The sequence below is a fragment of the Lissotriton helveticus genome, chromosome 7 (genome assembly GCF_964261635.1).
Source record: "Lissotriton helveticus chromosome 7, aLisHel1.1, whole genome shotgun sequence".
Taxonomy (NCBI): Eukaryota; Metazoa; Chordata; class Amphibia; order Caudata; family Salamandridae; genus Lissotriton; species Lissotriton helveticus.
Genome location: NC_136068.1, coordinates 1656274852 through 1656297180, shown reverse-complemented (window position 1 = coordinate 1656297180; position 22329 = coordinate 1656274852). Strand labels below are relative to the sequence as shown.

Below are 22329 nucleotides of genomic sequence, written 5' to 3'. Positions count from 1 at the left end.
TACGACGCGTGGTATTACCACGCGTCCCATTACAACGCGTATTCTACAACGCAAGTCGTTACTACGACTTGCGCTGTAGGGGTGCGGACTAAGTAATAATTTAATTTACTATTCCAACACCAGCCTACGTACAGTAGGGAAGGTGTTGGAATAGTAAATCTACTATTCCTTGTCCTTTAGCGACCTCCAGCACGAGTCGTGGTTACGACTTGCATTCTAAAATATGCGTTGTAAAGGTACTGCGGGGTAACATCCGCGTCGTAAAGGATGTTCCCCCTCAGGCAGCTGCTGCTCATCCAAGAAGCGATGTACTTCATTCCTTCCTGCAAGCTGAGTCTGGCAGTGAGGGAGTCCTCAGTGAGTGAGAGGATGAGCTGGGTGTCATCGGCATAGGATACTATGCTGAGTCCATGCTGTCTGACAATGGTGGCGAGGAGGCCTATGTAGATGCTGAAGAGCATGGGGCTGAGCGACCATCCTTGAGGTACTCCACAGTTGATCTCCATTGGTTCAGAGAGGAAGAGGTGAAGTCTGACTCTTTGGGTTCTGCCGGTGAGGAAGGAGCGGATCCAGTCGAGGGCGGTTCCCTAAATGCCAGAAAACGTGGATTCAGCTCGTGAGAGTGCAGTGGGGGAAGTTGTCAAAGGCTGCAGATAGGTTGAATAGGATTAGGGCCACGGCGCGGCCTTGGTCAAGGAGGATGCGGATGTTGTCTGTAGCTGTGAATAGGGTGGTCTCGGTGCTGTGGTTGCTGGGGAATCCAGATTGGGAGGGGTTGAGGATGGAGTTCTCTTCAATGAGTTTCGTTAGTCGAGCGTTGACAATCTTCTCTGTAACTTTGGTCGTGAAAGGGAAGTGAGAGATGGGTCGGTAGTTCTTGAGGTCCGTAGGGTCTGCTGTGGGCTTCTTGAGGAGGGGTTTGATTTCTGTGCATTTCCAGTCATCAGGGAATGTGCCAGCTTCAAAGGTTGCGATGAAGGTGCGTCGTAGCTCAGGTGCAATGGCGGAGGTGGCTCTGTGAAAGATGTACGGGGGGTAAGGGTATGTCGGGGCTCCTGAGTCAATGCCTTTCATGGTCGATGTGGTGTCTTCTGCGGTGATTGAGGTCCTGGAGGAGATGGTAGGCTGGCTTCCAATGCTTGGGAGGAAGGAGTGGGTTCGGTGTACGTGGTCTGTTTGTTAAAGTTGTCATAGAGGGATCTTATTTTCAGGTGGAGGCGAGTGTGTTCTGAGAGGATGTGATGTCTGTGGCTTTGCTGGGGGGCTTGGTGTATTCCTAAATGATGCTGAACAGTTCTTTTGAGTTGCTGGCATTGGCATGGATTTTGTTTCGGATGAAGGTCCTTTTGGTGGATCTGATAGGTTGGTAGTATTCTGTCATGGCCTACTTTTAAATGATGTGGTCTTCTGAAGTTTTGCTGTTTCTCCAGATTTTCTTGAGACATCTGCAGATGCGTTTCGAATTTTAGAGGTCGGCTGTGAACCAGGTGGCCTTCCTGGGGCCCTGTCTGTCGTGGTTGTGGAAGGGGTGAGCTCTACTGCGCAGTTGGTGATCCATCTGTGAAGTTGTTTGGCTATGAATTTGGCATTGGTTGAGGTAGGGGGCATCATGGTTGAAGGTGGACTTGAGGTGCCCCTCCTGACCTTGCACCAGTTCCTTTGTAGAGGGCGAGGTGCTAGTTCGGGGGCGGTGTGTTTGTTGACCCGGACATTTACACAGTGGTGGCCCATCCAGGGGGGTTGCGTGGTGTGGCTGAAGTGGATATTGTTACCTCCTGTGAAGATGGGGTTGAGGATTTGACCTGCCATGTGGGTAATGGTGGTGATAAGTTGTTTCATTCCGAGGTTGGCGAGGTTGTCCAGGAGGGTGGCGGATTTGGGGTCGCTGAGGTTGTTGAAGTATAAGTTGAGGTCTCTGATGAGTATGTAGTCCATGAAAATGATGGGGTGGGGTGTGAAGAGGTCGGTGATGGTGGTGGTGAACCCGGTTCGAGGTCAAGGGGTCTGTCGGCGAGGGTGCACGTACACTCGTTCTGGGGCTGGTCTGGATCTTGAAATGCCATATATGCAGTAAAATACGCTAATGGACCTGATGCTTAGTGCTGTCTATATGACATTTAAGACAAGGACATCCAAGCAGATAGATTGCATAATCAGATATGCAGTCCAATGGTTTCTGGATCATTATTTTCTCTCAATTCTCAGTTTTGATGTTGCTGATATTCACTCCATGTAAACAGGCTTTGCATCTGCTGCATTTCTTGAAGCCCTCCATAGGTTTCAGCCAACAACCATCCATGCCAATCTGATTTCTCACTAAAGTATCGCTGATGGTTTGATGCTTTCTGTAAGTGAAAGAGGGCTTAGAGCTAATATCTTGTCCAACTATTGTATCTTGTTGATCAGTATGCAAGTGCTTCAATAGAGGCTGTCAAACTGAATTATGATGCTCACTGCAAATGGTAATAAACGTACACTCTTTCTCTACTGTAAACCACTCCGGTGATTTCTTGAACAGTAGTTCAGCTCTTGAATGTGTTTTAACTATAGGTGTTGATTTAGTCAGAATATCTTTACTGCACCCCCTCTCCTTCAGTCTTCCTGTCATAACACCCTCTACTCAATCAAAGAGTAATTGTGAGCTACAGATCCTCTTCGTCCTAAGGAATTCCCCATAGGGTATGCTATTTTTGAGTGCTGTTGGATGACAACTCATGGCATGGAGTGTAGTATTGCCTGATGTCTCCTTTCTGAATACTGTTGATGTGAGCTGGTGCCTACTATTTGTAATCTTACATCAAGCACTTCAATGCAGCTGTTACTAATATGGCTTGCAAATGTAAGATTAAGTTCATTGACGTTTAGTTTCCATGCAGAATCATCAGCAGATTTATGGCTCCCCTTCCATAATAGGAAAAGGTCATCAATGTACCTAGTCCACATTCCTGTAAATCTGTACTACAGAGCACCTACTTCCCCCTCCAGCCCATATGCAAATTAGCATAACTGGGGACAAAGCAGGTGCACATTGCAGTTCTCTGCATTTCTTGTAGATTACATTGCAGAATAATAAGATGTTACTCTTAAGGCAGCATACAATCGTATTAAGCAGAATCTCAATGTGTTCAAATTAGCTCCCTAGTCTCAACTTCAACAAAATGTTTCACTACCTATAACCAATCCTCAGGTCTAACGCTGGTATAGAGTGAGTTCACACTCAGACAGGCCATGAGATAGTCCTCTTCCCAATGAATGTTTAATATTCTCTTCAGGAATTCAGTGAAATCCCTAATATATGAGGGTAGTTCCAGAGCCAATGGCTGTAGACAAAAGTCTACCAATTTCCATACGTTCTCCAGTCAGCTTCCTATTGCAGAGATTATTGTTCTGCCAGGGTGACGAGTCTTGTTCTCATGTACTTTGAGCAATAGGTACGGGCCTGGTAATTTCCAGTGTAGGATTCTCAAAAAATGACATTCATCTGTACTCTAACCACCCATTCAAAGCTATGTAAAAACATTCTTTGAGCTTTACATAATCATTTCTGGTTATTTTGTCTCATCACTTACCTGCATGTATGCTTCAGCCAAATACATATATTTCTGCCAGATAATTACATTTTCACCTTTATCTGAACCACAGATAATGTATTGGTCTGAATGCAACCATGTTTGCATCACTCTCCTAAGTTTCAAGTTCCGAGAGGCATTGTATTTATTGTTCTTAAACACTTTTTTCTCAATTTCTTAAATTTGTATGTCAAACTGTCACTAAATGAATCAATACAAAATGGAAATGCCTGGTAGGCTGTATATTTCAGGGCTCAGCTGGCAATTTTTACAGGACTTAAAGTCGCCACATAATGTATATTTATATATACATATCTATTTTGACCTTCCTCATAAATGTTATTGCAAGACATAATGTTTGTGTTTGTAATCTCTGTGTGCCATAATTAAAATGTATTGATTGTTTTTCACAGTACTGCCTTTAATGTCCGTCATCGGAAAAGAACATGGTAAGGAAACTATTGTGCATGTAGTCTAAAGGGGTGATTGAGAGGACAATGTGTAGAGAAGCTATTATACTGATTTTGAAATAAGTTCTGAATTATGTGAAAATCTTTTGACAGAAAAAACAACAGAGCAATCAGCATCACAGCAAACTGTCATGCAACAAGTATGCAAAACATTCTTATCACACATTGCTACCTTCAGAAACCTGCTTTCATAATAGTCCCAAAATGTGTTTTTACCAAGTACAAGGCCCCTGGAATAATGTGATTGTGCAATTGTGTGGCATTTTTCACATAATTATAGATTTGCTGCATTTTCCACATAATCCTTTATCTGCTGCATAGGCTGCAGATTTCAGCCCCAAAAAGAATGTTGTTTCTAGCTTAAACAGTTAAACAGTAACTAAAAACACAGTGACGTGTTGCTGCACAGCAGGAGGACCTTTGCAAAGCTTGACCTTTCACTTTTCTGTTCCTTATTGCTATATCTGGGAGTTAAATGTGGTCCTAGTGTGATGCAACCGATGCCCAGACAGTGGTAACATGGTTTAAAAAATGACAAAACAATTAAATAATACTGTCATGACATGTGCCTTATTATGCTGCATAGCTTGCCTTTTCCTGCTGCGTAATTTACTCATCCCTGCTGCATAATGTAGCCCTTTCCTGATGCATAATTCCATAAGCTCTGACCAAGTACTGTCTATCTTACCACCAAAGACATGAAATGGCATCAGACAAAAGCATTTTGTTACATAGTCCCTGTTGTCTCTTGTACAAAGCGACCCGGCTCCGTTAAATTGTGTTTTTTGTGATTCCCCACTGCATTCTCAATATTATATTGTAGTAGGAAAGAGAACCAAGCCTTAACTGAAATATTAGCTCATTTGATGGTCCTATAGTTCAACAAGTATTACTTCTAATGTTGGGACTTCAAGTCTATTTTCACTGATTGAATTAAAGAATAAGTAAAGTTTCTAACTTAATGAGCTACGATTAGAGCCTTCTTGTGATGTAAGATACATATATTGCATTTAGAGGTATAACACGTCACTTCATATAAGGGGAGTGCAATTTTTTTATACAGCTAAAGGTTTACACAATTTGCAATGTTCACAGAATAATTATCTGCATATATTGTAACACTCCTCCCAGTTTTTATCACACATATGGTAAGATACATATTTTTTGTATTAAATATGCAATATTTTCTATTAAACTATGAATCTGGCACAAATAGTGTTTCTTATGTCTCTACTCATGCTCCACCTGTGGAGTTTGCGGAATTTTTCCACCCCGTGCTCTGCTTGGAGTGTGGAGTTCGGTAAAACAGTTCACCATCCAGCACATGGCTGAGTTTGCTACCGACCCCAAGAGAATTCATTAAATGAGGAAGCACCATAGATAAGCCTGCAGGAGTTTACCCTCTATGCTCATCGCAGCCTCCCTCCACCCACGTGGATGTGTTAGGGCAATGATTAAATGTGCATGGCCAGCTCAATCAGCCTTGTGTAATGTGCTGGAGGCTGCGCCATGGAGGATGCGCAGCCTTGGGCTTCATGATGGCTATTGGTTATTCACCCTTCAAGGATGTGTACCAGGCAGCTTTGATTCCTCTAAGATGTTCTGAGGAATCTCATCCAAGGCAGCTCCTTGCTGTTTCATGCATCGATTTGGAACACACAAGGTCTAGTTTTTGCTCTTCTGTGTTGTTGTGACCCAAGAACAGTTATCCTTTCAGTTCTCGAGGATCCACGCTTCTTTAAACTTTTAGCTGGTGTTTTCAGCAGCATGCTAGCCTTTCGGAGGGATCACTGCAGCATAATAGAGGCAACAGCTGCAGCCTCGAAGGAGCCACCTGCATCTGCTGATTGTGCTCAGAAAGGATTAATCTCTGTGCAAACGGTTTGGCTGTATGGTACTTAAGGTAACTTTAAAGTGAAAGCATGAAGTGGTCCTTTTACTTCAAATTGCTTATTTGGTTATTTTGTTAGATTGGATTCATCTAAAATTGTGTCTTTAAATCACAGAGTATTTGGAATAATGCACTGTATAATACGTATTCTTTTAGCGTCAAGCAGATATGTGAACATTGTATGGATGACTAGTATGAATGATGATATTGAAATCGAGATTCATCTGGAATCATGTTTGTAGGAGCTGCTTTCTAGGCATATGGTGTCATATGGTGGCATATGTATCTCTGCTGACATCTGGCAATCTGAGATCTCTAGCCCTGTGATTAGTCTCCCAAGCACATGGAGAGTGGAGAAGTGTGGCTCACTGGTTAGAGGCGGCAGACCCGTAAGCAGAGAACGGCCGGGGACCAGGGTTCGATTCCCGACGCTGCAGGGTCGTGGACCAGGGTCAGCGGACTCGATAATTCTCGCCTCGGTGCCTACTCTAGTCAGAAACCACACTCGGCAACTCTGGGCATCAGCTTGCCTCATCTTCACAACGGCCCCCCCAGACCACCGGGGATGCTTGGTCGCACCTTAGAGATACCCATCAGGGACCATCTCTCAGGGTGAGCCAGGACGGGTTCCCCAGCGGTCGAAGCGTGGAGATACTCCTCCGGGAGTCGATTCCTAGCGCTATATAAACCCGCAATTAATTAATTAATTAATGGAGTTACCCTGGTCCTTTTTTTGCCCTGTTGATCCCCAAGCTCCTGCATGTGTCCAGAGACTGACCTAAGTGTGTTGGATGGGTGTTGTAGTAATCAGAGGCTAGACTTTGACAGGCAGAGCACACTCTGCCAGTCTCAACTGCCCCAGAGAACTGTTCAAAAATGCTTGCAGCATGAGTAGATTTGGAGTAATACGCAGACCCCTGACTTTGATAAGGGCTGAACCCGTGAGGGTGTTGGGAACCTGGAGCTATGGACTGTAAACGACTGATATGTTTTCTGCTGCAAGCTGTAGATGCATTCACTTTTTATGTGGCAGGGTGGGTTGCACCAGCTTCTTGTAAAGGGTTCGGGAATGCACATGCCCAGAATTAGGGATACATCTCGAAATGAGCACAGATGATGGATTTCTATTGCTCTGCATTGCAAATTCAGTGCAGGCGAAACTCCGTGGAATTTCACAGAGTTTGTAGACAACTTCACAAGAATGGCAGAGTAGAATTCAGCGAACTCCGTCCTCCGTTCATCTCTATGCGAACCATGTCTGACTCATCCAATGTTTTTCGCTTAATTTCCCACCAATAAAGTCGGGAAAGCATGCTCATTTTTCTCAATATCCCTTAAAAGTATGTTCTTCATCATAACCTTGCCTTTTATAATTACATTCTTCATATTTCTCCCTGCTTTTAATCATGGTTGACTATAACTTCAATCACCACACATTAATAAATACACTTTCTTACAAAATGACCATTTTATTATATTTATTCTTCTAATTGTATTGACTTGCTGTACTCATTAAATAATAAAACAACTGACTGAATTGATCTACAAACATATGGAATATACCAAATAATTTTACTTTAGTTATTTAAAGTTACCTTTTAGAACGCTTGAAAGTTTTCTACATTTTCATTGCCTTTTCTAGGGGAAGCTGTTCGTGTCAACATTACATCTCTATAAACAAGACTCCCCCTGAAATACACAGCACAATGGAGAATGAATATAACACAACCTAGAATGAATATTGCAAATTTCAAAAGTAATGTGATACATGGTAGAATCAATATAGTATGTAGCAAACCCAATCCAATAACTTCACTTAGTAAATTATATCGATAACACATGCTCTAAATTGAATAAACATAAACTAAAATATATGTCAACTGTACTGAAAAAACCCTGCCCTTTACAGAAAAGAAATATAGCAACCAGTGAAATGATAATGATTAGTATTGAAAAGGATATACTTGCTGAAGTGATTGACGTATTAAGACAAATATGACATGTCAAATGGATATAATAGGCTTAATTGAATATAATCTTCAGTGAAATGAATTGACACCTTATGATAAATGTATTTTATTTATAAACTAATACAATTGAGAAGAATATTATACACTTTGAAATGGAGAAGACACAATTAACAATTAAATATGACTGGTTTTGAAATTAATATGATCCATTTGGAACGAATATGACTCATGTTGAAATGAATATGATAGACTTTAAAATGAAGGGTCAGGGAGCACGCGAAGATCGGGATAAAGTAATCTGTAGGGGCGGGCGGTAAATTCAGTTCCGCTGGGGGGATTTGCGAAATTTCCGCAATTCTGCTTTCCGTTAGGAATGCGGAATAGCTGAAAATTCCCAAATCTGCGGCGTACCGGAAGTCGTGGGCAAGGCATTGGTTAGGTATTGCACAAAATGGTGGCATCTTCTTGGATAAATAGGCAGGATTGATTCTGTCTCGATGCTCCTGTCACAAAAACTAAACCTCAACAGGAAGCACTTACAGATATAAATAAAGCAAGTGCCCGAGTTGAAGGTCAAATTCAGTAACGCATTAATCAGCCCAAAACATTTGTGAGGATGGTCGAGGCTGGACAGGTGTGCTTTCTACCCATATCTACCATTTGAAATTAGCTGTGATCCTTGATGGAGGTCTTTGCATCCATGACTATTTAGAGCACAATCCCCGTGTAGTTCCTGTGACCAGGACGTTCTTTCTCCTCATCTGCTGCTCTGGTCCGTCTCTGACCTTTTATAAATGAGAGGCATGTGAATTCGCATTGTACCCTGCCTGTTTGGCCCCGCCTCACACACACTAGCGATATGCAACATCTTCCTGCCCTTTACCCACAATGATGGACAGCTCACTCGAAGGACCCCGGCGCCTTTCAGCGCGGTGGCAAAGTTACAGACACACATGGTCACTGGAAACTCTTCTGGCCTTTTACACAGCTGTAGTGTAGGAAAAGCACTATAAATTTACCCAACGAGGTAGCACTTACTGATTAGCCAATAGAAAGTACTCCAGCCGAGTAGAGGTATTGCACAAAGCGGTGGCATGCAGGGCAGGATTCATTCTGGCAAGATGCTCTTGTCACAAAAACTAAACCTCAACAGGAAGCACTTACAGATATAAATAAAGCAAGTGCAAGAGTTGAAGTTCAAATTCAGTAGCGCATTAATCAGCCCAAAAAATTTGTGAGCACGGTCGATGTTGGGCAGGTGTGCTTTCTCCCCATTTCTACTGTTGAATATTAGCTGTGATCCTTGATGGAGGCCTTTGTATCTATGACTGGGAGGAACTGGCTTGGCAGTTCGGGCTGGACTGTTCCCATGAGGCACAGGGTCATGACTGATTTGCATATGGCCAGGTCTAAACTGGGGTGGCATGTTGACCAAAAGAATGATAGTTTTAACCCAGATCTCTTGACTGGGGGTGAATGTTCTGATTTGTTCTGCATTCCATCCATTGATTGTGTCTCTTTTGCTTTCTTGCCCTAAATCTGCCATGTATGCTCAGAAATGGGTCCTGGGCTCACTGTGCCACTGGAATCAAGCTCTCCTGGCTGAAGAGGGGTAAAACCCCGAAACCAGTCCCAGGATGCTTGTTTCCAGTCCAGGGAGGACCTGGCTTGGCAATTTGGGCTGGACTGTTCCTATGAGGCACAGGGTCAAGACTGATTTGCATATGGCCAGGTCTATACTGGGGTGGCATGTTGAGCAAAAGAATGATGGATTTATCCCAGATCTCTTGACTGGGGGTGAAAGTTCTAATTTGTTCTGCATTCCGTCCATCAATTGTGTGTCTTTTGCTTTCTCGCCCTAAGTATGCCCAGACGTGTGTCCTGGGCTTTCTGTTCCACTGCAATCAAGCTATCCTGGCTGAAGAGGGGGGACACCCCGAAACCGGTCCCAGGATGCTTGTTTCCGGTCCAGGGAGGACCTGGCTTGGGAGTTCCGGCTGGACTGTTCCCATGAGGGACAGGGTCAAGACTGATTTGCATATGGACAGGTCTAAACTGGGGTGGCGAGTTGAGCAAAGGATTAATGTATTTAACCCAGATCTCTTGACTGGGGGTTAATGTTCCAATTTGTCTGCATTCCGTCCATCAATTGTGTGTCTTTTGCTTTATCGCCCTAAGTGCTTCAGGTATGCCCAGAACTGGGTCCTGGGATCACTGTGCGACTGGAATCAAGCTATCCTGGTTGAAGAGGGGTGAAACCCCGAAACCGGTCATAGGATTCTTGTTTCCGGTCCAGGGAGGACCTGGCTTGGACGTTCGGGCTGGACTGTTCCCATGAGGTACAGGGTCAATAATGATTTGCATATGGCAAGGTCTAAACTGGGGTGGCATGGTGAGCAAAAGAATTATGGATTTACCCAGATCTCTTGACTGGGGGTGAATGTTCTGATTTGTTCTGCATTCCGTCTATCAATTTTGTGTCTTTTGCTTTTATAAACAAGAGGCATGTGAACTTGCATAGAAAGATGCCCTGCCCGTTTGTCCCCGCCCCACACACATTAGCAGTATGCAACGTCTTCCCGCCCTTTACCCACAATGGTGGACAACTCACTCGAGGGTCCCCGGCGCCTTTTGTCATGGTGACTAAGTTAACAGACTCACATGGTCACTGGAGACAACTCTTCTGGCCCTTTATGCAGCTATATTGTAGGAAAGGCACTATACATTGTCATTTACCCAACGAGGTAGCATTTACTGTTTAGCCAGTAGTACTCAAGTTGAGTAGAGTTATTGCACAACACGGTGGCATCTTCTTGGATAATAATATGCTGGGCTGGATTCATTCTTGCACATCGCTCCTGTCAGAACAATTCAACCTCAACAGGAAGCACTTACAGACATAAAAAAGTTGCCCGAGTTAAAGCTCAAATTCGCTAAAGCATTAATCAGCCCAAAAAAACGTGCGCTCGGTCGAGGCTGGGCAGGTGTGCTTTCTCCCCATATCTACCATCGAAAATTAGCTGTGATCCATGATGGAGGTCTTTCATTCATGACTTTCTCAAGGGTAATCCTTCCCGCAAGTTCCTGTGACCAGGAGATTCTCTCTCCTCATCTGCTGCTCTAATCGGTCTCTGACCTTTTATAAACAAGAGGCATGTGAACTTGCATAGAAGCCCCACCCCACACACACTAGCGGTGTGCAACATCTTCCCACCCTTTACCCACTATTATGGACAGCTCGCTCAAGGGACCCCGGCGCCTTTCAGTGCGGTGGCAAAGTTACAGACACACATGGTCACTGCTGGAGACAACAATTCTTCTGGCCGTGCAAGCAATTCCACGAGCTCGCAGAATTCTGCTTGCTCGTGGAGATTTTTTTGACGCTTCGCGGAACTTTGCGTAGCACGACTACGCAAATTCCGCCCACCCCTATAATCTGTCATGGATAATAGTAGAGCTCAGAACAAGGCAAGGTAACATGGTAAAAGTATGAATATAACACAAGTACAAACAAAAGGAAGATTAGAGCAGGGAAATGATAGACAAACTATCATAAATAATAGTTTATCGGCTCCTCTAAAGTGATCTGTAAGGGTCTGATTAACAAAGTTATACTCACACTTGGTAGTAGGTTTATTACATTCTTGGAATTCACTAACAATGTGTGAGGTTTCCTGAGTCTGCAGTCATGGCAGAGAAGTGAAAAAACATAAATATGGAGAATGCAGAGTCATAAAACGCTGCATTTAGTTTGTGCATTGCATTTTGGACAATTTGTAGTAGTGCTATATGTGAACCAGGCTCTGTGAGATGAATTGTTTTTAACAAGGAGCAGTCTAATTTCACAGAGTTTAGGGAGATGCCCAGCAGCTCATATGGACAAGGAGAGCTGGGTGGTTCTCTGCGCCAAAGGCACACACCTTTGAGTCTGACTGGGACCCTTCTAAGCAATGAATAAGGGTCAGGGACAAGACTGGGATACACTGAACTGTGAATACTGGAAATCGGTACACTAACTAGAAAAGAACAGGAAAAAGCAGTCAGAATAGGAACATATAACAAAAGACAATGAATCTGAATATACAAGACTGGACAGGATGTGTAAAGTTAGATCTAGAAGGAAGGCAAACACAGGAACAAAGAGGCGGGAAGACCATAAGACAAGCAGCATATATATATATATATATATATATATTCACTGAAAAAACTATAGGTTTGACACCAGTTATAGTTAGCTGGAAATTTTACTGATATAAAACCAATGAAATTCCACGTTATAGTTAGTTGGACTCACTATAACTTGCGCGTGTAATGCACTGCTGATGACGTCACATATTACATCACTCATGACATCACTGATGACACCATCCAGTGAATGTGTATCTTTCTGAAAAATAAATATGTGTTATATATGTATATATTATTGAATATCTTAGTGAATACATATATTAGTGAGTAATGCTTAAATATTTAAATACATGTATTAGTGTTTCACTTTGTGTATGAGTGGCTGCATGGGTTGATGAGTAGGAACATGTGTATGTATATAGGTGATTAGATGTTTTCCTTAGTATCAGTATAAGTGTTTGCATGCTTTGGTGGGAGTATTACTTAGTACATAGATGCAAGAATGACTGAGTCTCTGTTTGTATGTGTTTTGAAGACAGCATATGTGCAGGACTGTATGGGTGGATTCGTGTGCATATGTCTGTGTTAGTGAGTGAATGACTGTCTTATTAGTGTCTTTATCAGTAACTACATATGTTTTAATGTAGTATATGTGAATATTGATGTATATAAGTGACTATATGTGAGAGTGAGGGATTGTAAAAGTTCCTGTTTAAATTAGTATGTGTTTCTAGAAGTGATTTTTTATGAGAGTAAGTATGTGTAAGTTTCCTTAGAAGTAAAGTGGTAGTGTGTGTATATTTGTTTTATGCAAATAAATGTAGGTTCAATAGTTTATTTGCATGTGTGAGTATGTGTGTGAATAACTTTTGGATGACTGTCGGTGTGTAACAGGATGTGTAGGTGTATCACTACATATGATTAGTGAATATATGTATGAGTGACTATATAGAACTGTTGGTGAATTAGTGCATGTGTATATACATGGTGGAATTATTGAATTGGTTGTTGTAACTGGTATGGGTATCTCCATTTTTTTGAACATTTTAGTTTCTATTTTTGAATATAAAATTTCAAGGGTTAGATTACAGTGAAAGGAGGTCTGTCACTGAGTCACAAGGATGGTGTCATCAGTGATGTCATGAGTGATGTAATATGTGACATCATCAGCAGTGCATTACACGCGCAAGTTATAGTGAGTCCAACTAACTATAACGTGGAATTTCATTGGTTTTATATCAGTAAAATTTCCAGCTAACTATAACTGGTGTCAAACCTATGGTTTTTTCAGTGAATTTCTTAGGGTTTGTAAATGCTACTTCCTAACTATAACGTGTGTAAAACCTATGGTTTTTTCAGTGAATTTCATAGGTTTTTAAAATGCTAATTCAGAAATATCTCGTGTATACAACCTATACTTTTGTCAATAAAGTTCTGGCAATATTTTTTTCAGAAACAAGCCATTTTCTTCACTGTTCAAGTTGCATACAGACTCCTTGTAAAGCGATACAGAATTAGAAAGTCTGTACCTTGCCTTTTTTTCAACGCATTAAAATTTGCCTGTAAATAAAAATAGCCTTTCTAAACTTTCGTGCACGACCCGGTGTGCGCACTCTCGGCAACAGTTCTCAATAAAATGGATAGCGCATTTCCAGGCTTTCGTGCGCGACCGACTGCGCGCACCCGCCTATATATTTCGTGAAAACTTTGCAATCTGAACTTATTGAATTTCTTCATAGACCCATCAAAGAACTTATACTACGTCAAAGAGACTAAACCTAGGCTTCTTTTTTAATATTATGAACATTTTCATTAAATGGAGCCGAATGTCTTTTTAAACTTTCGTGTGTGACCGAATGTACACACCTTGGTATTTTAAAAAAAAATATAAAAGGTTTTATACTTTAACAATTGTATGCTTGAATCGAGCTCAGAAGATATATTAAATCCGGATATGTTTGGATTTACTCCTTTTCACGTTTTGAAACTTCGCTGAATTAGACCGCTACTTCCAAATGGCGTACGTGACCAGATACTATCACCGCGTACACGTCCTGAGACGCGTATGTGAAGTCATGTGACTTGAAAACAACACTTCCAATTGGTTCTTAGTAGTTTCTATTCTGCAATTTACACGGAGGACTCCACCCACTCCTCTCACTATCTTTTCTACTCTCAAAAGAGAACGACGTTCAACACCCTTCGGAAGACTTTGCTGAAATGGCTGCCGCCCCGCATTCATCTTCCGAATCTGAAGGAAATGAGCGACTACCTTTAAAAAGAAAAAAGGAATCTTTTATTTGGCAATTTTCACTTATCCTGAAGAACAAAAGAAAGTAAATGCGCCAAAAGTTACCTGCACGATATGCAATTCGGTTCTCTCAAGAGGAAATCCAAGAAAAAAATATTCCTTTTCCATACATACCATGGTGCGGCATGTCAAACAAGTGCACCCTGTGGAATTTGCAAAGGCATCGACAAGAGCCCTGGCCACGCTATTACCATCAGAGGTGGCCAGCACATCTTCTGGTGGACGACCTGTATCACCATCGAGTGCTGTGATGGACTTGAGACCATATCTTGCAAAGGTGCACATGAAATGCAACGAGTGTGGAGAAATTCTTCTGTACGGAGAGCAGAGCCTCATTCTTACTAAACTAAAAATTGAGAGTCATAAATGCCCCGAAAAAAGATACATTTCTTCATTTCATTTTGATCCTGTGTCACACATGAAAATGTTGTTGCAAGTTTAAAAAATCAAAAACAACATAACACTTGTTTTAAAAAAAAAAAAAAAAAAAAAGTTCTTTTCAGAACTAACTAATTCTACCAAAAAGAGCTCCAGGAGCATATTATAAAGGGGGTTTATCTCCGCTTTTTTGGCTTTCGTTCCTGCGCGACCGTGTGCGCGGACCCGCCTATATATTTCGTGAAAACTTTGCAATTGCAACTTCTTACATTTCTTCATAGACCCATCAAAGAACTTATACTACGTCAAAGACAGTAAACCTAGGCTTCTTTTTTATTATTATGAAAATTTTCATAAAATGGAGCCGAATGTCTTTTTAAACTTTCGTGCGTGACCGAATGTACACACCTTGGTATTTTAAAAAAAATATATAAAAGGTTTTATACTTTAACAATTGTATGCTTGAATCGAGCTCAGAAGATATATTAAATCCGGATGTGTTTGGATTTACTCCTTTTCACGTTTTGAAACTTCGCTGAATTAGACCGCTACTTCCAAATGGCGTACGTGACCAGATACTGTCACAGCCTACACGTCCCGAGACGCGCATGTGAAGTCATGTGACTCGAAAACAACACTTGCAATTGGTTCTTAGTAGTTTCTATTCTGCAATTTACAAGCAGCACTCCACCCACTTATGTCACTATCATTTTTATTCTCAAAAGAGAACAACGTTCAATATCTTCCGAAAGACTTTCTTTTCACGCGATAATGTGAAATACTGAGATTGTTACAGAATTTTTATCACTTAGAAGCCTTCCTATTATGAAGGTTTATCTCCTAAGTCTCTGATTCTCAAACTGTGCAACGCGGCTCCCTGTGTGCCGTAATGAAGTGCTAGGGGCGCCGCCCACACTCTAGTGTGACTAACCATCTATAAATTCCACAGACATCTCTACCCTGTTATCTGCAATTGTGAGCATCAAAAGGAGCTGCGCTACTCCCCTATGAGAGGCCTCACTCCCACTGCTGCAACGGCTTGGCAGTCCTCCAGATGCACAGGAACAGCCCCTCCGATCCATTGAAGTTCTGTGTCGGTCTCAATACCACTTACGAAATGAAAATAAGCACTGAAGAATATTCAAGCATGTAGTACTCCTCCTGCTACAGCATACAAAATGCATTCTATTACCTATAAAAAAGTCAAACACCCACGCTACAATCATATACAACACTTCCTCTAAAGAAGCCTGTGAATAACTTTAAAACATCAGGTTAACCTTTTTTTACTCTCTCATCATTATTAAAGATAAGTATTTACAATGCTATATTAAATAATGCCATGGTTCTTGCTTTTTAATTTGAAAAATCTTGCAATCTTTCACAAACCCAATACTCATGGCTTCTTTTTCGTGACAAAAATCTTGCAATATTACATACCTACATAGAATAACAGAAAAAACATAACACTACAAAGGCCGAACACTCTACTAAACGCGGATTTGTAACCTATGAGGCAGATTTATGTTAACTACTTCATACCCAGATATGCACCAGTTAATGTGCACCACAGTATGCTAGAGCTCCGTTACCCATGTTGTGCCACATTTGAAATGTGGCGCACCATTGTACAAAAACACCATACATGCGTAACACATCTGTGCTCAAAAAGTAATACATTGCTAGAGTTGCATCGCAAGTGTGATGCAGCTCCAGCAAGGCTCACCAATGCACTATATTCACAATACTGCGTCAATACCTACGCCTCCTTCAAGCACATGCACAGTTTTGAAACAGCATAGGTCTGAAAGTCTCTGAGTGAAATATCATGCATTACAGTCAGCCACTTTCAAGACGCATTCCTTCAGAGGAACACTTCCTTATGGTGCAGGGCTTTAGAATGTGACATATCTGCTAGATCCATAACGTTGTAAATATGGTACATTATTTCCACTGTCACTGTATTAAATAAACTGACGAAATTGTGGCGCAAAGAGACGCAACGTTAACATAAAGCTGCTACAATGTGTTTTAAAGTGCCCTTTAAATTACAACCAACACTCTCTTTGAAGAGACCCCTCATGTTTTTTTAACACCTGTTAAGTCCTTCCATGCTCATGACAGAGCCGCTCCATCACGAGCATTGCCTCAGCTGTCCCCAGAATAGACCAGTTTTGTCATGGCCTTGCCCCTGTGCTTGCACAGCACTAATATTGTACCTCCATGACACGTTCTATTGACTAAACAGAGCCATGAGAGAACCACTGTATCATGAACAGATCTCAACCGTGGCTCATGAAGGAGTACCTCTATCATGAACATAGAAGTACCACTCAGCCCCCCGGCCCCCTAATGCTGAGGCAGAATTGCCACTGCAGCAAAGGACTTAAACTCCTGGAAAGAACAACATGTAACTTTTAATATCATTTCCCACCAATGTTTTCATATATCAGTGTTGCTGAACTCACTCAGTAAAATGTCGCTCATTTCATTAAATCACTTTTAAAGCATGCCTTATAACAATGCACCCAATCCTATGTGGAAGTGCTTATATTAAACATGACATTGCTTTAAGCAGGATAGACAAAGAAATGACACAGTGATGTAAAAGTTTCTTTATTTTTTATACTTACCTAAAAAATAGTAAAAAAGTAAAGTAAATTTCTTTTAAAAACGTAGTACCTGTGGAAGAAAAGTAAAAATAAGATTATAATGTACATTTCATAAAATAAAAAAAATAAGAGAAAATAAGAGAGAGGCAGAGAAAACTCTCGGATGTTATTAGTTGTACTTACCTTATAAATATAATATCTGTAGAAGACAGTAAAAAAATATATTTTAATACATATTTCTAAATTCAATGTAACAAAATAACTCAAACAACATATTAAATGGTTTATTTTTGCTGTCCTCAGAATACATTGATTTTCACTATAAACAGTGATTTCAATATTAATCATCATATAACAGCGGGGGAAAAAAACACAATCAAAATGATTGTGTTTAAAAAACCCATCCAAAATCTCCATACATATTATAAATACCTGAAAAAAACATATCTTAAATGTTTTTCTCAAATTCGCAATTTCTTGAGTAAGCACACTACATCTTCCACAGTTACAAACTAATTAAACTATACGACCTATTTTTAAATATATCTCAAAAAAACATTGTGCAAGTATCTCCTATAAAAATCTATCTTAAGTATACATTTTCTTTTCTCATACCTTTCCGCATGGCCAAATTGTATAAGTTAACTCATTACCTTTTAAATACCTCTCCCAAAAACTTGCGTCCATATATGTTCTAAAATAATTATCTAAAGTACTCATTTTCTTCTCTCATATTTTCCACTTTCCACATGGCCAAATACTATGAGTTAAGTAGTTTTTTTCTGAAATTTCTTAATCTTAATCTTATCTATTCTTTTGTGAACCTTTACAGTAAAAATGTGTAACGTGCTTTATACCACCAAACATTAACTAAATTTCTACCTGATGTTATCACTATACCAAACACAAATTATATTTATAGATTTGTAGACCCTCAGTCACATGATATTTGTAAACAAGAAAGTTTCATATCTTTACAGTATTAATCTTCCTACAGCAAGTGATTCTACAGAATTGGCTCTGCGGCCAACTCCTCGAAGGAATCGTTTAGGGTCATCAAAGAACTTTTGAAAGCTCCCGAACCTCAGGTCACTCACGAGGACCCACGTGAGAAATGCTCAGAGTTGGCCACTTTCTTTAAAACCAAAATTGATAACATCCTTGCTTCCCTTCCCCGGCTAACCGAGGATGTTTCCTCGAGTGACAGTCCAGGGTTTCAATCTAGGGTGCGACCTGTGGAGTTGGACTCTCTTGGTCCGGTTACTGTGGAAGAAGTCCTCACAGTGTTAACATCTATGAAAAGTGGCTCTCCGAAAGATCCTGCCCCCATGAAATACCTGAAGCAGGTGGCCCATACCATCGGTGGGCCTGTGACGGACCTTATAAATCTGTCTCTTGCCCAAGGAGTAGTATCCCCCAGCTGGAAAGGTGCAGTTGTGAAGGCTCTTTTAAAGAAGCCTAACTTGGATCCAGCCGACCTTACCAATTTTAGGCCTATATCTCTGCTTCCCGGCATTAGTACGGTGGCCGAGAAGCTGGTGAATAGTCGCCTTTCACACTTTTTGGAGTCTAACGCCCTCCTGGGCAATTCTCAAACTGGGTTCCGTCCCGGTCAGGGGACCGATACCGCCCTGCTGGCAGTCGTGGAGAATGCAAGGAGCATTTTGGATTCAGGGGGATCAGTGGCAGTGATCCTCCTGGACCTCAGTGCTGCCTTTGACACCGTAGACCATCAGGTGCTTCTCCGACGGCTGTCAGGTGGGGGTCTCCGGGGTGGCCCTCAAGTGGCTCGTCTCCTTTTTGGAAGGCCGGTCATTTGAGGTATGGGAAGGCCCTGAGAAATCATCCTCAGTACCTCTCCAGTGCGGTGTGCCACAGGGTTTTTCGTTGAGCCCTACTTTATTTAACACCTACATGGCCCCTCTGGAGAGTGTGGTACTGCCTCTGGGTATTAAGATAATCAGCTACGCTGATGATACCCAGCTGGTAGTAGGTCTCCCACAATCGACTTATCATCCCGACCGGTTGCACACATGCCTGGAGAAGATCTTTACATGGATGTGTAGCTCAGCCCTCAAGCTTAACGGCTCTAAGACGGAACTGATGCTGCTGGGGAATTCTTCACCTTCTTTACCTCCAAGCAGCTGGCCCAGTTGTTTGGGACCTGTGCCCACCCCCAAGCAGGAGATCAAGAGCCTCGGGGTGTGGCTTGAGCAGGACCTTTCCATTGAAACACACGCGAAAAAGATCTCAGGCGTGTGTTTTGGCCTGCTCCGGTCAGCCCGGAAGATCCTACCTCTCCTGCCAGCAGCCTCTAGGAGGTTACTTATTCAGGGGCTTATCATCTCGCGGTTGGACTTTAGTAATGTCCTATTTTTGGGTGCCCCGGAATGTACACTAAACAAACTGCAGCAAGTGCAGAATGCGGCCGCCAGGCTCTTGACGTATGTCCCTAGGCGTCAGTCTGCTCGCCCCGCACTAAAGGCGCTACATTGGCTCCCCGTCAGAGAGAGGGTTAAATTTAAGTCGCTTTGCATCGCCCACAAACTTTTACAGGGGAAAGGACCACCTATCCTTGAGGATATGGTCCAATCCTATAAGGCCCCCCGCTCTCTCCGCTCCGACCATCAACACCTGCTGCAGGTCAGGAGGGTGAGGAAAGAAAGAACTGGTGGAAGAAGATTTTCCATAAGGGTGGCCACCCTGTGGAATTCCCTCCCTCTGTACTTGCGCTCGGGAGCAAGTTTTTTACGTTTTCGTAAACTCTTGAAAACTTTTTTGTTTCCTGCCTGATTTCTTGGGCTGATGTGACATTGCTACCCTCCGGATAAGCGCGGGGATGCCTTATGGTAACCAGGCGCTATATTAAAATTCGTAATAATAATAATAATACTGAAATTTGGGTTCCAAAAATAGCAGATAGGAGTTAGTTAAGGCAAAAGGCAAACGTTTCTTAAAAGTCAATTGGGTATCATTGCAAAGCGTCCAGCCACTTCCACACTTCAAATAAGCTGTATAATGTCCTGATGATGTGGAAGGCCCTTCATGAAAAATAATGGCAACAGTTACAAATGTTCTTCTAGAAATAGATACTTGAGTAGCCACAAAATTTTTAATTAAAGTTGACAATTTACTCCCATCAGCTCTGCATCGTTGAAACATTAATATTACATATTGTCCATATCTATGGATAAATAAAGTTGATAACATTTCAGACTTACATTGAGAACAGACCATGTTCTGATGCGCATCTTTAACTAGTTTATTAAAAGACACTTCTTTACAGTCTGGTAATGTTAAATATATAAATCTTTCACTGTGTATATCAGTATTACTTGAAAATGAGCAATTATCACAGTTATGTTCCCATTTATAAGAAAGGCCAAAAAGATTATCAATATCTACACCTTCATCTTCCAAAACTGTAAACATATACATAATAAATTCCTGACAATCTTGCTGAATATTCTGTGAAAATTGATTTACTCCTGCACATATGTCTAAAACATTCCTTAGTTCTGAAACACTTCCTACTTCACTTTCACCACTACTACATTTTTCAAATATAGAGTTTAAGGAATAGCAAAATGTTTGCTCCTGATTTTCTACAATCTGTTCCCTAACATTTTTTAGAAAAAAAACAACATTAACTACTACATTTGCATAACAGTTGACACCAGACCTGTTTTCAAACTTAAATCCAACAATCTCTTCAATACTAACCGTTTTCTTATGCCTACCAACAACAGCTACATCTTTTTTTCGTCGTTTCTCAACTACTTCATCACATTTCTCCTCATTTTTCCTTTTCTGACCAACCATACGCCTTTCAATTAAAGGATATTGAGGTAAACTTGGAGCATATTCTCTTCTTAACCTATTATACTCCTTCACACAATTTAAATCTGCACTAATCTTTGTCTCATCGTAATCAATTAAATAAATTCCACATAAAGTTCTAACTCGCGATAAAGCAACATATGCCATACCCTCTTTGAATACAGTGCTTCCAATATTTACCAAAGCACAATCTACACTTAAACCTTGAGATTTGTGAATAGTCACTGCATATGCCAAACAAATTGAAAATTGCTTCCGACGGACATATAAGTCTTTCACAAGCAAAAAACGATTTGAACAGCGACTAATTTGCTGAACTTCCTCAATTCCATCAAATTTTATTCTTAAAAATTCAATCTCATCTCTATTTGTATAATTAACAAAACCAACAACATTACCCATTGCTGCATTTACCAATCCTCTTTATACATGTAAATTTCTCCTTAAAATTATCCGACAATTTAAACATACATACAGATTTTTCTCTAAACCAGCAGTTTTAGATATACTTTTTTGAAGAGAATCCAATTTTAACTTCAACTTTTCAGACAAAACAATAGTACTACCTTCATGCTCTATTCTATCTTTAGCTTCCAGTTTCCTAATTTGTTGATTTTCTAAATTCAACATTTTCTCATTAAAAACTGAACATTCTTTCACAGTTGGCATCAAGCATATCACTGATTTATCTGCTACCTCTTTACTATATATTTTCTCAGGTACATTATCTTCATTAGGAAACAGCTTGGAAAGTAATCGTGTTCGTAGAGTGTGTTTCGCATCTTCAGTTAGTTTTCCAATCCTGATATCTTGAAGAATATTTCCATATTTAGTATCCTTTGCCTGTCGCATATTTTGAATCAGTTCAGTATATTTGAAATGTGACCATATATTAACATTTCCAATACTGCCCAGGCACTTTCTAGTCTCCTCATGCGTAACAGTTTCAAATACAGGTTGTCCTTTCACTGGAGTTAGTTGGAGTAGATCTCCAAAAACTATGACATGTTTACCTCCAAATAACACATCATACTCTGTCTTAAGTATCTGTTGCATTCTTAAATGCACAAAAGCAAGCATTAAATTAGATACCATGCTTACTTCATCAATAATAAGAAGCTTCATTTTTTTAAGCACTCTAGAAACTTCAAAACAAGCTT

The 22329-nt window shown here is 41.0% G+C and overlaps 1 protein-coding gene across 3 annotated transcripts in view; it reads left to right on the top strand.

Annotated features, from left to right (window-relative positions):
- LOC144770641 (otogelin-like protein) overlaps positions 1-22329 on the top strand; it is a 202146-nt gene that overhangs the window by 5271 nt on the left and 174546 nt on the right. For all 3 annotated transcript variants that reach the window (XR_013598964.1, XM_078655337.1, XM_078655336.1), the window contains exon 2: positions 3983-4018. Coding sequence is in view for 2 of the 3 variants with exons in the window: in XM_078655337.1 (XP_078511463.1) it covers positions 3983-4018 (36 nt within the window). In the remaining variant the exon portion in view is untranslated. The remainder of the gene's footprint in view (positions 1-3982; positions 4019-22329) is intronic.